We start from the raw sequence: 14,863 nt of genomic DNA, 5'->3' as shown, positions 1-14,863 counted from the left end.
AAAAAAAGCTAAATTATCTGCCAATGGGGTGAGAAAAATAATCTCTTAAAAATAATAATTATTTTTCTCAACCCAGATAACAAAATAACAAAATTATTGGAAGATAATTTTGCTTTTTTTAAGCAATAAATCACTTAATTTTGATGTATCACCAGAAAACAAGACATAACATTGTATGGTATTGTACTACTTTAGTAAATGCATCTTGATTTAAGAATTTTTAGATTTTGCATCCCTGGTTTATACTCTTGTATTTTAGGTGAAACTTGTAACTGTATTATTTGCAGGGTATTTTTAAACATTAGGTATGATATTTATGAATGTAGGAACTGCAGATGTCATTTATCTCTGATGCTACTGTAATTCTGGGCCATAAACTGTCCATTGGACAAATTAAAATCATTTTAACTCATATTAAGAACCACTGATCTATAGTGTCAGATGAACGCTTCCTAATAAGTGACTGACTAAATTAAAAAAAGCACATTTTATAGCGTTTTATAGTGTTTTACATCACATGAAGCATAGAAAAACATCAGTGTAACTAGAACAGACCAGATATTAAAGTGATACTCTGTGAACATTCAGACACTTATTAGGATCAATTTCACTTTGGATGCTTAAGATCACACTGGTTTTTATAAAATGAAAGAGCGTATCTAACATAATGTAGATTTACAGAAGCCAAGAGGGTTAAGAGTTTAAAAATGTGCCGAACGAGGATTTAGAGCATGTAAAACAAGCTTATTTTCAAGAACTGCACCATGAATATTCATAAAACATCATCATCAGGTCTGTTGACGACCTCATAAAGTCACATTCAGTTCTAATGAGATCAAACAAACCGAAACAAATCTACGTAAATGTGTGATTCTGCAGGTGTAACCATAACCCATACATAATACTGGATCCTGCTGAGACCTTCATGCTAAACACACACACTGCAAAAAATCATCTTCTTCTTCAGTCTTAGTTTCCAGCACAAATATATAAACATTCTTAAATCATGATACATTTACTGGAGAAGAAGCAACAACCTAAAAATAAAAGCTAATATCAAAATATTAATAAACCTATACAAAAATTTCAAATAAAACTAAAATAGAAATAATTCAAAGGGGAAAAAAGTTTATTTTTCTGACTTCATTGGCAGATATTTGTTCTTGTTTTAAGCATAAAATCACTTAATTCTGATATTCTTCAGTCATTTTGCTGCTTAAGTAAATGTATCTTGATATTAAAGTCCCCCTGTGGTGAAAATCCAGCTTTTAATGTAGTTTATGTGTCTATGTGGTGTTTTTAAAATGCTTTAACACAAAGCATGTGTAAATTCATAAGTCGACAGCATTGCTGAGTATTTTCTCCTTAAAACTGCAGTGAACCAAAGACAGTCTCAAAAACACGCTTTGAAATCGCTGGTGTTTCTGACGTCACAAACTACCTTGTAACCAATCAGATCAACGTGTGATCGTCAACCAGTGGATCTCTGAGTGAGTGAGTGAGTGAGTGAGTGAGTGAGTGGAGGCGGGGCTCATTTGCATATTCATAGAACTGCGCATACTAAATGAGGCAAGGGGCTTCGAGTTACATTCAAGACATTTTAAAAGGCGTGAAGAATATTTTTTCAAGCCAATGTTGTTAGAAAGAGGTGGATATATATATATATATATATATATATATATAGGGCATTTCAGAATGTTTGTAAACAATAGGCACCAAGATACTTCCGGGTGGCAGAACGTGAGCGGCTTCTACTGAGCAACTGAAGAGATGCAGCTGGCTACTGTAAACAGTTAAATAGTTGAAACATAGTTAAAATCATTGCTGTTGATCAAAGTTGAACGATGGTGAAAACATGTTGTGTTTGGGGTTGCGCAGCCAGATATACAGCAAAAGGTTTAGGGTTTAATTGATTTCCTTCAGAAAAAAGTAAATCTATCCAGCTGAGTGGACGTCGTCAAAAGTAGTGCATGTCGTCTTCTTTGCGCTTCCCGGCCCGGCACATTAACTGTAATTATGAGCCCGATTTAAACCCAACCATTTTTAATACGTGGGTCGTTATAACTGACTTTCTCAACTACTTTCTATGTTACTTTCTCCCGCCCGCAACATTTATGTTTTGTCCCGCTCCCGACCGCAAATAGACTTTTTTTCTGTACCTCCAAATGCTTTCAAGTTAGCCTACGTGTCGCCATCATACACATCAGCATAATGCTCCTGATAAATTATTTGTTATTAAAGCATTAACTTAACCACACAAACCACTGTTATAACATAAAGCAAGCAGATACTGCGTGCATGGTTTGGCCTGACTGAATGCGCGCAAAGTGCGCTCCCTTAATATTTCCTAAAAAGCTGACATCTCACACATCTCTGTTATTATCAATGAAGCTGACTGCACAATGAATATTTCATAATATATACACTTTGTTTGTTATAATTAGAGGATTTGCCAGCTTACAGAATTCAGCACTGAACAAAAAGTCAGTTTTGAGCAGTGGGGGGAGTCTATCTTAAATCTTCAAAATGATGAAGAAATCAACACATATGTCTGTGATTGGCTACATCGCTCAACGTTGCAAACATGTTATAAAAAGAAACTCAGGCCTGTAAATCGTTTCTATTTTGTTTTAGTTGTTCTTGTTGCTTTTCTGCGACAGATGATAACAAATGTATTAGTTTTTATATGTTTTATCCATAGATATTTCTAGTTTGTGGGAGTCTGCGAATCGTTTTATTCTCCCGAACACACAGAGTGAGTGCATTACCGCCCGCGCCCGCACTCGGCCATCAAATCTAGTCCCTCGCCGCACTCTATTGCGTCGGGAGTGCACGTTTCTAGATCAAAGAATCTAAGCTCTAATGATCATGTTAACTATGTCTGAATTTCCACCAGGTCTGTTTTTGAATCAAATGTTGAAATGTAGATTAGACTACTGCCAACGGTGTGTCTCCCTTCCAAGCAATTTACTAGTGTTGCCATAGGAACGCTTCAGCTTTTGCCACCCGGAAGAACGTCTATTACTGTTGTGACGTCATGGTGAATTGTCGTATATATACATATATATATATATATATATATAGTCAAAACGACATTTTTTTCAGACACCTTGCTATCCTAACTTTCATAAATTAATTATAGTGACCTGGACCCACTATTAAAAAAACAAAAATTATATGTGTTTGACAAATTTTTGTTTTGACTGTATATATTATTAACTAGTATATAAATATTATTTTTCAAATAATATTTATATTTTATATATACAGGTCCTTCTAAAAAAATTTGCATATTGTGATAAAGTTCATTATTTTCCATAATGTAATGATAAAAAATAAACTTTCATATATTTTAGATGCATTGCACACCAACTGAAATATTTCAGGTCTTTTATTGTTTTAATACTGATGATTTTGACATACAGCGACAGATACAAATCATCAGTATTAAAACAATAAAGAAGATAAAAAACACAATAAAAGTACTAAAGCTTAAACTAAAATAAAAATGAAAACAAAAAGATATAAAAACTAATTTTGATTGTAAATATTAGCGAACACTGTGACAGTATGAGTGTTACCGGACAGGTTGAGCGAGGCCATCTTGACCAGAGGAAAGCAGGAGAAGAAGCTCTTGGTGGATGAGTAGATGAACGCGCTACAGGACATCAGCAGCTGCTCCACATCTGCAAGACTGAGCAACAAACATCATCTTCACACACATTCACTCTCAGCTTCAGAAACATGTGTGTGTGTGACTGAGGCTTCAGACCTGCGCTGGCGCTCCACGCCGATCAGCCCTTCCCACTGAGCCGTGAACTGAGTGTGTGTGTCCAGACTCTTTCTCATGCTTTCTGCTGGACTGCTCCAATCTCAAAAAAACCCCAGAGCAGATTCAAGTGTTAGTTCACCATCAGTTACTCACACTCATCCCAATACATCCCAATACAAACCCCTCATCCCAATACAAACCCTCATCCCAATAAATCCCAATACAAACCCCATATCCCAATATAAACCCCTCATCCCATTACAAACCCCTCGTCCCAATACAAACCCCTCATCCCAATAAATCTCAACATAAACCACTCATCCCAATACAAACCCTCATCCCAATACATCCCAATACAAACCCCTCATCCGAATACAAACCCTCATCCCAATACATCCCAATACAAACCCCTCATCCCAATACAAACCAAACCCCTCATCCCAATATAAACCCCTCATCCCAATACAAACCAAACCCCTCATCCCAATATAAACCCCTCATCCCAATACAAACCCCTCATCCCATTACAAACCCCTCATCCCAAACCCTCATCCCAATCCATCCCAATATAAACCCCTCATCCCAATATAAAACCCCTCATCCCATTACAAACCCCTCATCCCAAACCCTCATCCCAATCCATCCCAATATAAAACCCTCATCCCAATATAAAACCCCTCATCCCAATACAAACCCTCATCCCAATATAAACCCCTCATACCAATACAAACCCCTCATCCCAATACAAATCAAACCCCTCATCCCAATATAAACCCCTCATCCCAATACAAACCCCTCATCCCAATACAAACCAAACCCCTCATCCCAATATAAACCCCTCATCCCAATACAAACCAAACCCCTCATCCCAATATAAACCCCTCATCCCAATACAAATCAAACCCCTCATCCCAATATAAACCCCTCATCCCAATACAAACCCCTCATCCCAATACAAACCAAACCCCTCATCCCAATATAAACCCCTCATCCCAATACAAACCAAACCCCTCATCCCAATATAAACCCCTCATCCCAAAACAAACCCCTCGTCCCAATACAAACCCCTCATCCCAATACATCCCAATATAAACCCCTCATCCCAATACAAACCCTCATCCCAATATAAAACCCTCATCCCAATACAAACCCCTCGTCCCAATACAAACCCCTCATCTCAAACCCTCATCCCAATACATCCCAATACAAACCCCTCATCCCAATACAAACCCTAATCCCAATATAAAACCCCTCATCCCAATACATCCCAATACAAACCCCTCATCCCAATACATCCCAATACAAACCCTCATCCCAATACATCCCAATACATCCCAATACAAACCCCTCATCCCAATACAAACCCCTCATCCCAATACAAACCCCTCATCCCAATATAAACCCCTCATTCCAATACAAACCAAACCCCTCATCCCAATACATCCCAATACAAACCCCTCATCCCAATACAAACCCTCATCCCAATACAAACCCCTCATCCCAATACAAACCCTCATCCCAATATAAACCCTCATCCCAATATAAACCCCTGATGCCAATACAAACCCCTGATCCCAATACAAACCCCTGATCCCAATACAAACCCCTGATCCCAATACAAACCCTCATCCCAATACAAACACCAACATTTTCTGGTGACGATTTACAATAAGGTTCATTAGTTAACATGAACTGCGAATGAACAATACTTCTACAGCATTTATTAATCGTAGTTAATATTAATTTCAACATTTAATAATACATTATTAAAATCAAATTTTGTATTTGATAACATTAGTTAATGCACTGTGAACTAACATGAACAAACAATGAACAGCTGGATTTTTATGAACTAATATTTACGAAGATTATTAAATACTGTAACAAATGTATTGTTCATTGTTAGTTCATGTTAGTAAATACATTAAATAATGTTTACTAATGAATCTTATTGTAAAGTGTTACCGATTTTCTCAACAAATTTTTTGAAATATATACTTTTTTCTCCATTCAATCAAATCAAAATCAAAACATGTCTGTATATGCAGGTTCGAAAAAATCTATTTTCTATGCCTTCAGAAGCATGTTTATGGAAATTATTGGGCCAAATCATATTTTTATCATATTTTTTTATCATATATATCATATATTTGTGGAAACTGTAATTCATTTTATTTTTCAGGATTCTTTGATGAATAGAAAGTTAAAAGAACAGCATTTATTTGAAATAGAATCTTTTGTAACATTATAAATGTCTTTACTGTCACTTTTGATTAATTTAACCCTCTGAGGTCGGCTATCGATAGTCTCACTTTTTTTCTGATCAGTGCAAAAGAAACTCCAAATACTCTGTTGATTTTGATCTTAAATATTAAGTGTTGTACATCATTAGATCCTGATAAGTGTCTATTTTTTTGTGGATACTCACAATAAAAATAAAGTGTTGTGCTTGTCGCCAAATAAAGAAAAACAAACATGATGCGCGTTCTGCCTTCTCTCTGTCAGTTAAGTCCATTCTGAAACGCGTCCGAAAATTAACATTAATTCCACGAATACTTGTCATACAGGCAGGAGTGTTTTTCCATAATGAAGCTTGAACTCTCTTCTTTTAAATGAATTCATTTATATAAAAAAACAAATATTCTCAGTTTATGTAATCTGTATGAAAAGAGAGAGATGTCAGTCTTTTTCTTTCCAGCTCATTATACCTGATTACGTGTTCAGTAAGTATCTTACTAGAGCTGTGTACACAGTGTATCCCTACGCTGTGAGGAATAATACTATCTAATAACCCTGGAAAATGTACCAGAAGTGCTGGAAATTTCATTTCGCGGAGATCAATGAATGAGTGATGCATCGGGAGTCAGACATTGACCACTTAATTAAGTTTCATTTTGTAAAAGGCCTTTCTTTAAAGTGAATTTCGTTTTGTATAAATTGTATCTTAATTTTAATAATTTTTTTTATCAATCAATTGCCTGGATTTAATAAATAAGAATCAAATATAGCAGACAACATAATCATGACATGATCGTGCGCTGGCGCGCCGCGGTCACTTGCATTGAAATCTCATCATAAATTAACCGAAACTCAGTGTATGTCTCACAGACATGACAGATAGGCCTATATCTAAATAAAGCTTGAAATTTCATTTCAAAACGAAAAGAAATGGGCCACTCGCTGATTATTTAATCCATGATGTGCATTTCTCTCTATGCGCGTTCATACGGAAATGGCGATCATCAAATTAAACGAAACAATTCAAAACGAAAAGAAATAGGCTAGCCTACTCTCTGATTATGTAATCCATGATGTGCATTTCTCTCTATCGTTCACTATGGAGATGGCGATTCGTCAATTTCTCTAAACGAAACAATTCAAAAGGAAAAGAAATATAGGCAGCATACTCTCTGATTAATCCATGATGTGCATTTCTCTCTATAGGCGCGTTCACTACGGAGATATCAATCGTCAATTTCTTAAAACTAAACAATTCAAAACGAAAAGAAAAAGGCTAGCCTATACCTTCTGATTATGTAATCCTTGATTTGCATTTCTCTCTATATATGCGCGTCCACTAGGAGATGGCGATCGTCAACTTAATCTTTGCAGCACTGACAGAAAAGTTGTATTAATAAAAATCAATGGACGCGTGTCACTGGATTTGCAAATGCACTTCTTGCTTGTTGCTTGTTAATTTAATTTAAATCAATTAATAAAATGAATACAATTGTCATAATTAAAATAATTAAATATTATTAAGTGTCCCATTTTTGCTCATTTATAAATAGTATTTATATCTACACCCCCTCAGCACCTGGCTTAAAAAATTATTTGGCGCAACCATATTATAACGGCCCACGTATTAAAAATAGTCGAGTCTAAATAGGGCTCCGGCTCATATTACATCTAATGCCGTCAGCCGGGATCAGACACAACGTGCACGGGTTGGCCTTGATTTTTTTTTTTATTTTTGTTTTGCCCGATCTGGTATTCAGTTTCTGAACGGTGTAGACACAAGCCAACAGTTTGGTGACGCTGTCTGAGCCTTATGTCATAATTTTTAATTAGTCACGGTAATACCGTATACCCCGGTAAAATAGGGAGGAGGTTTGACGGTATCAAAATTTGAATACCGCCCAAGCCTAATATTGAATTATCAACTAAGATGTTATTATAGTGTTTGTTCCAATATTCAAACTACTGAATCCTTACCTTTTTTAATACGTATGATAAAATGTATGCTTTTTACAAAGAAATACACTTGAAATATTGTTAAAATTGTAATTGTTATTGCAATTGTAACCTATTTGTAATTGGTTACAATTTCTAATTGTAAAATATGTATATATAGATAATTTCTTTTGTCCTTGCTTTCTTTGGGATCCTGTGACACATCTGTGTGAAATGCTAATTAATATGCAGCTCATTATGTATGCGGCACATTATCCGGCCTTTGTCTTCTCAGGTGTGAATACGCCTCCACGCACATTGCCTTTCCAAACAAAAGGTGTCTTATAAAATTTAAATCAATGTATTGTTTTTTGTAAATGATTAGGCAGGATGATTTTCAGATCATTTTGAAGCAAAAATTCTACGCAACAACACCCATTAGTCAAAAGTCTTGTGGACACATATTTAGTATGTGTTTTGTGGCCTTATTTCAGACATTTTAATTTTTAGTTTTTTCAATAACCACGCATAAACATTATTCTCTAAAAAATACAAACATGTACATACATGTTGCTCACATATTACGGAAGCCCCGTTTGTGCTATATAGAGTGAATTTACGCCTTTGCCATTAACATGTTTATAAATGCTAATAAAAAAGCACAAATGTCAGAGCATGTCAGAACATCTCCAGGACCCCAAAAACCCCTTAGACATCAGAGGGTTAATGCATCCTTGATGAATAAAAGTATTAAAATCGTAGGTCTTAATGTGATTATCCTTCTTACAATTATAATGCTTTCAACCGCTTTCACTCAAAATATGTGTCACATTAAAGTAAAATATTTCTGAAACTAGTTCCACTCACCAGCCGGTTTTCCCTCCTCCTCCTCCTCCTCCTCTTCCTCCGGGGAATCAACTACATCTTCAAGCCTGTGTTAAGAATATATTTCTACAATATATTCTCTGACATTTCTCTCACACACACACACACACACACACACACACACACACACACACACACACACACACACACACACACACACACACACACACACACACACACACACACACACACACACACACACGCTTCTGAGACAGAAAATGAACGTGGTTTAAAGTGAGGGATACATCTGAAGCGGTGTGTGTCCACTGGGACGGTGTGTGGTGGCGGGACACGAGTGACCAGAGCCTGCAGAAAAGAAGAAGGTCACTTTACTTCATGTTTTATAACTGAGGAGGAGGAACTGAAGAACAGCAAAGATCCTCATTATCACTGCAAAAATGCTTTTCTTAGTGTTTTTATCTTTTTTCCAGCCCAAAATCTAAAGATTCTTAAATCAAGATGCATTTAAAATGCCATAAAATTTAGAGAAGAGTTTTTGTTTAATTTTAGTTCAGGCATGGTTAGATTACTATAAAAGAGTTCACATTCACTTTTCTTGAAAATATTTAGCTATTAGATCTATTTAAATGCTTCAGTTTGTTTTCATATTATAATAATATAATATAAACTTTGATGGTTTAATGCTTCCTGTACACAATTAATTGACTGTACAAAAACAATTTATGGTTTTCCCAAACCATCTCAGTGTAACAGCTTACTTTTCTTTCATACTATATTCTATTATTGTAAAAAATTGAACTGTCCTGCAGAAGATTTTGTAAATTATTTTTCATAGGATTTCTTTGTGAAGACTGTACAGTTAACAGCACTGTGAAAAAAATATATCAGGTAACCTAAAATGTGCTTCATTTAGTGACTTCTTAATTAACAAAAATATGATTTAATACCAATAAGTTACATCAAGGGTCAAATACAATAGAAATGGCACATTCAAGTTAAAAGTTACAACTGAATGTTGAAACCATTGTGTTTCTACGTATGCTGTACAGGTCAGGTATAACGAATATTTTTGCTCAGGTGGCGAAAAACGTCCAAATAGAAAAAAGTTTTGCTCAGCAAGAAAAAAATTAGAGGGAACATTGGTTATAAGCTCATCTGTGGTTAAACTAAAACTAACGTTAAAACTGGGTACATTCGATTATCATGAAAACGCATCCCAGAGAACGGTCGACACGTACCCATGTGTGATTAACCCCTAGGGTCATTTTTGGCCGGAATTGTCCTTTAATTTTGATTATTTCCCCAGAAAACAAGACATAATATCTTATGGCATTTTCCTACTTTAGTAAATGCATTTTGATTTAAGAATTTTTATATATTTGGACTGGAAACAAGAGAAAAATACTAAGTAAGAAAAGCATGTTTTGCAGTGTGTGAATGGCATTAAAAGGAAAGGATGGAGAGAGAGAGAACATCTGAACGTGTGTCTCTATCAGCGGTCGCCAGACTCGTCTAGAAAACTCACCGCTTTGATTCCTCGGCTTTGATCGACTCTCCCCTTGACTCCTCGGACACCTTTGGCTTCTTTTTTATTGTCACTTTCAACCGTCTCTGACGAGAAAGATGATTAAAACCGGAAATGAGCGTCTGACTGGCTTGTTATAGAGTGTAAAACTAGTGCGATGCTCCTACAGTCACTCACAAAGGCCAGTGACATTTAATATCAACCACTGTGTTCTGCAATAATGTGAATTTAATGCAACAGAGACATTCATCTGCCTCAAGCAAAAGTCACGTAAACATTACGCTGAACAATTTCAGTTTTGCACGATCACATTTAAATGTGACTTTCTTTGATCCAGCTCATTATAGGGAAACAGTTTACTCGAAACGTTTGACTCAAAACGTTTTACTAGAACTGTTTTTTATTTCATAGTTGTTCACGAATGCAGTGACAAATGATAACAAATGCAAACTTAATGTAAAGTGTTACAAAAAACTATATAGTTCTAATATTGGAATATGTCAGTTTTTATGAAGCAAGAAACTGTTTTTTATGTTTATGACCAGTAGGTGTCGCTGTCGCGAGGATGCATTCATCAGGCTGGTGATCATTTGAAAACATTTTTATCAAATGGTGCAAATATGGTGAGTGAATATTCAAATCAATAAATAAGGCAAGAAATCTGAGGGAAAAATTAAGGGTTCTAGGAGACTAAAACTGCTTTAGACTACAATGACAGATGATGAATGAAAACATAAACGATAAACAATGACTGGCCTCTGATGACGGTGAAGATGGAAAATATAATGTATACACACTGCCGTTCAGAAGTTTGGGATCGGTACGATTTTTTAAATTTCTAAAAGAAGTCACTTATGCTCAGCAATGCTGTATTTATTTCATTAAAAATACAACAAAAAACAGTCATATTGTGAAATATTATTACAATTTAAAATAACTGTTTTCGATTTTAATATATTTTAAAATATAATTTATTCCTGTGATCAAAGCTGAATTTTCAGCATCATTACTCCAGTCTTCAGTGTCACATGATCCTTCAGAAATCACTATAATATGATGATCTGATGAACAAGAAACATTTATGATTATTATCAGTGTTGAAAACAGCTTCATATTTTTATGTGAAACTGTGATATATTTTATTTCTCAGGATTATTTGATGAATAGAAAGTTCAAAAGAACAGCATTTATCTGAAATAGAATCTTTTGTAACATTATAAATGTCTTTACTGTCACTTTTGATCAATTTAATTCCTCCTTGATGAATAAAAGTATTGATTTATTTTATTTATTTCCCCCAAAAAATAAAATAAAATTCTTACTGACCCCAAAGTTTTGAACGTTAGCGTGTAATGTTACAAAAGATTCTATTTCAGATAAATGCTGTTCTTTTAACTTTATATTCATCAAAGAATCCTGAAATAAAAATGTAAATAACTGTTTTCAAGATTGATAATAATCATAAATGTTTCTTGATTATCAAATCATCATATTATAGTGATTTCTGAAGGATCATGTGACACTGAAGTCCCAAACGGCAGTGTATATCAGATAAAACTTAGCATAAAAAAGGGACAAGATAAGAAGTGCTTCACTGCACATGTGCCAATTATGAGGAAAATAAACTATCATAAACATTATAAGCGCATGAATAAGTTTTGTATAATGTTGAATTTCCTCAATGCATGCTGTAATGTATTCAGTGTCTTCTGCAAAATATGGTGTAAAATAAAAAGCACTGCTTGGCTCTATGTAATGCTAGAATATGAATGTTCAAATAATGCCAATGACTGTCGCACATGATAATGTGTCTGATCACTTTCTTATGAGCATGAACACACTAAAGTGCATGTGGACCAATATTATATTATAACTACCGTTATTATACAGCAGCACAGACTGAAAAAATACAACTGCAATCATTTGCATATGGCATTTTAGTGCTCAGGTCTGAAGAAGTGTGAAACAATTATTCAAAGAAAAAGATAAATGCTAAAGGTTGAAGTTAAAATCCCTATGAAATATTAAATCCCCTCACAGACGTTCCCCGTCTGCAATCTATAGCCACAGTGTATTTACTGAACAAAAATAATATTTTATATACATCAAAAAATAGTACAAACTTTGCTGAAGTGATTGTTTTAAACAAGTATTAACTTTTTATACTATATTGTAGTTACTGTAGTAATAACTATTATGCATAATAATATGCAACGAACCCGAAACTAAACCCTAACCCTAGTAAGTACATTAGTTAATTATTATTACTCAGTACTTAAATGCATAATTACACTGTAACACTACTGTAAAAATAAAGCGATAGACTTTAATTTAAGGTGTCATTGTAACAGTGTAATTATATATTGAGTACTGAGTAATAATAATTAACTACATGTACTTACTATATAGGGTTAGGATTTGGTTGGGGGTTAGTTGCATGTAATTATGCAAAAGTTTCCTTATTACACGTTACAACTATAAATTATGCATAATAACATGCAACTAACCCTCAACCAAACCCTAATGCTAATCCGATATAAGTATATGTAGTTAATTATTATTGCACAGTACTTCAATTCATAATTACACTGTAACACAGATGCCTAAAAATAGAGATTAACCCAAAACACTTATGATTTATTTTCAGACTAAATATTATTCTGTATGGGAATAATGAAAAGTACATCAATCGATTAGCTGTTCAAATTATGTGTAGAGTATAACATTTCCCCGAGTGTGAAACGGGTCGAATAATGACAAACTTTTGAGGTTATTGCCTAAAATATCTAGAACAATTTAAATAGAAAATATAAACCCAAACGATGACGTGCAATTTCAGACTCAGACACTGAACTGTAGAATCACCTTCCCCAAAGACACGATCCACGAGTGTGTGTGTGTGTGTGTGTGTGTGTGTCTCGACCCACTTCTCACCCCACGAGGCTCTCGCTGACCCATATATGAGGACCTGCTTGTAGACCACGGCCTGATGATTATGTTTGTGCGGTTATTTTCAGCCTGAAGACCGTTTGGACACCGTAAACCTGAGAGATGCTGTTCTGAGTGTGTGTTCTGAGTGTGTGTTCTGAGTGTGTGTTCTGAGTGTGTGTTCAGAGTGTGTTGTTCTGAGTGTGTGTTCTGAGTGTGTTGTTCAGAGTGTGTGTTCTGAGTGTGTGTTCTGAGTGTGTGTTCTGAGTGTGTTGTTCTGAGTGTGTTGTTCTGAGTGTGTGTTCTGAGTGTGTGTTCTGAGCGTGTGTTCTGAGTGTGTGTTCTGAGTGTGTGTTCTGAGTGTGTTGTTCTGAGTGTGTTGTTCTGAGTGTGTGTTCTGAGTGTGTGTTCTGAGCGTGTGTTCTGAGTGTGTGTTCGGAGTGTGTGTTCTGAGTGTGTGTTCTGAGTGTGTGTTCTGAGTGTGTGTTCTGAGTGTGTTGTTCTGAGTGTGTTGTTCTGAGTGTGTGTTCTGAGTGTGTGTTCTGAGCGTGTGTTCTGAGTGTGTGTTCGGAGTGTGTGTTCTGAGTGTGTGTTCTGAGTGTGTGTTCTGAGTGTGTGTTCGGAGTGTGTGTTCTGAGTGTGTGTTCGGAGTGTGTGTTCAGAGTGTGTGTTCGGAGTGTGTGTTCGGAGTGTGTGTTCGGAGTGTGTGTTCGGAGTGTGTGTTCTGAGTGTGTGTTCTGAGTGTGTGTTCTGAGTGTGTGTTCAGAGAGTGTGTTGTTCTGAGTGTGTGTTCTGAGTGTGTTGTTCAGAGTGTGTGTTCTGAGTGTGTGTTCTGAGTGTGTGTTCTGAGTGTGTGTTCTGAGTGTGTTGTTCTGAGTGTGTTGTTCTGAGTGTGTGTTCTGAGTGTGTGTTCTGAGCGTGTGTTCTGAGCGTGTGTTCTGAGTGTGTTGTTCAGAGTGTGTGTTCTGAGTGTGTTGTTCTGAGTGTGTGTTCTGAGTGTGTGTTCTGAGTGTGTGTTCTGAGTGTGTGTTCTGAGTGTGTGTTCAGAGTGTGTTGTTCTGAGTGTGTGTTCTGAGTGTGTTGTTCAGAGTGTGTGTTCTGAGTGTGTGTTCTGAGTGTGTGTTCTGAGTGTGTGTTCTGAGTGTGTTGTTCTGAGTGTGTGTTCTGAGCGTGTGTTCTGAGTGTGTGTTCTGAGCGTGTGTTCTGAGTGTGTTGTTCTGAGTGTGTTGTTCAGAGTGTGTTGTTCTGAGTGTGTGTTCTGAGTGTGTGTTCTGAGTGTGTGTTCTGAGCGTGTGTTCTGAGCGTGTGTTCTGAGTGTGTTGTTCTGAGTGTGTTGTTCAGAGTGTGTTGTTCTGAGTGTGTGTTCTGAGTGTGTGTTCTGAGTGTGTGTTCTGAGTGTGTGTTCTGAGTGTGTGTTCAGAGTGTGTTGTTCTGAGTGTGTGTTCTGAGTGTGTTGTTCAGAGTGTGTGTTCTGAGTGTGTGTTCTGAGTGTGTGTTCTGAGTGTGTGTTCTGAGTGTGTTGTTCTGAGTGTGTTGTTCTGAGTGTGTGTTCTGAGTGTGTGTTCTGAGCGTGTGTTCTGAGTGTGTGTTCGGAGTGTGTGTTCTGAGTGTGTGTTCTG

The 14,863-nt window shown here is 36.1% G+C and overlaps 1 protein-coding gene across 1 annotated transcript in view; it reads right to left on the bottom strand.

Annotated features, from left to right (window-relative positions):
- The window catches only part of cfap46 (cilia and flagella associated protein 46), a 146,466-nt gene that overhangs the window by 6,109 nt on the left and 125,494 nt on the right, over positions 1-14,863 (bottom strand). Inside the window, exons 51-55 of the mRNA XM_077247212.1 lie at positions 10,317-10,402; positions 9,076-9,136; positions 8,813-8,869; positions 3,773-3,872; positions 3,582-3,694 (exon numbers count right to left, since the gene is read on the bottom strand). Of these exons, the coding sequence (XP_077103327.1) occupies positions 3,582-3,694; positions 3,773-3,872; positions 8,813-8,869; positions 9,076-9,136; positions 10,317-10,402 (417 nt within the window). The remainder of the gene's footprint in view (positions 1-3,581; positions 3,695-3,772; positions 3,873-8,812; positions 8,870-9,075; positions 9,137-10,316; positions 10,403-14,863) is intronic.

The sequence above is a fragment of the Siphateles boraxobius genome, unplaced genomic scaffold, assembly GCF_051911475.1.
Source record: "Siphateles boraxobius isolate OS27281-9 unplaced genomic scaffold, OSU_SipBor_1 108, whole genome shotgun sequence".
In the NCBI taxonomy this organism is placed as follows: Eukaryota; Metazoa; Chordata; class Actinopteri; order Cypriniformes; family Leuciscidae; genus Siphateles; species Siphateles boraxobius.
The sequence above is the reverse complement of the archived record's forward strand: the minus strand, read 5'-3'. Positions and strand labels throughout refer to the sequence as shown.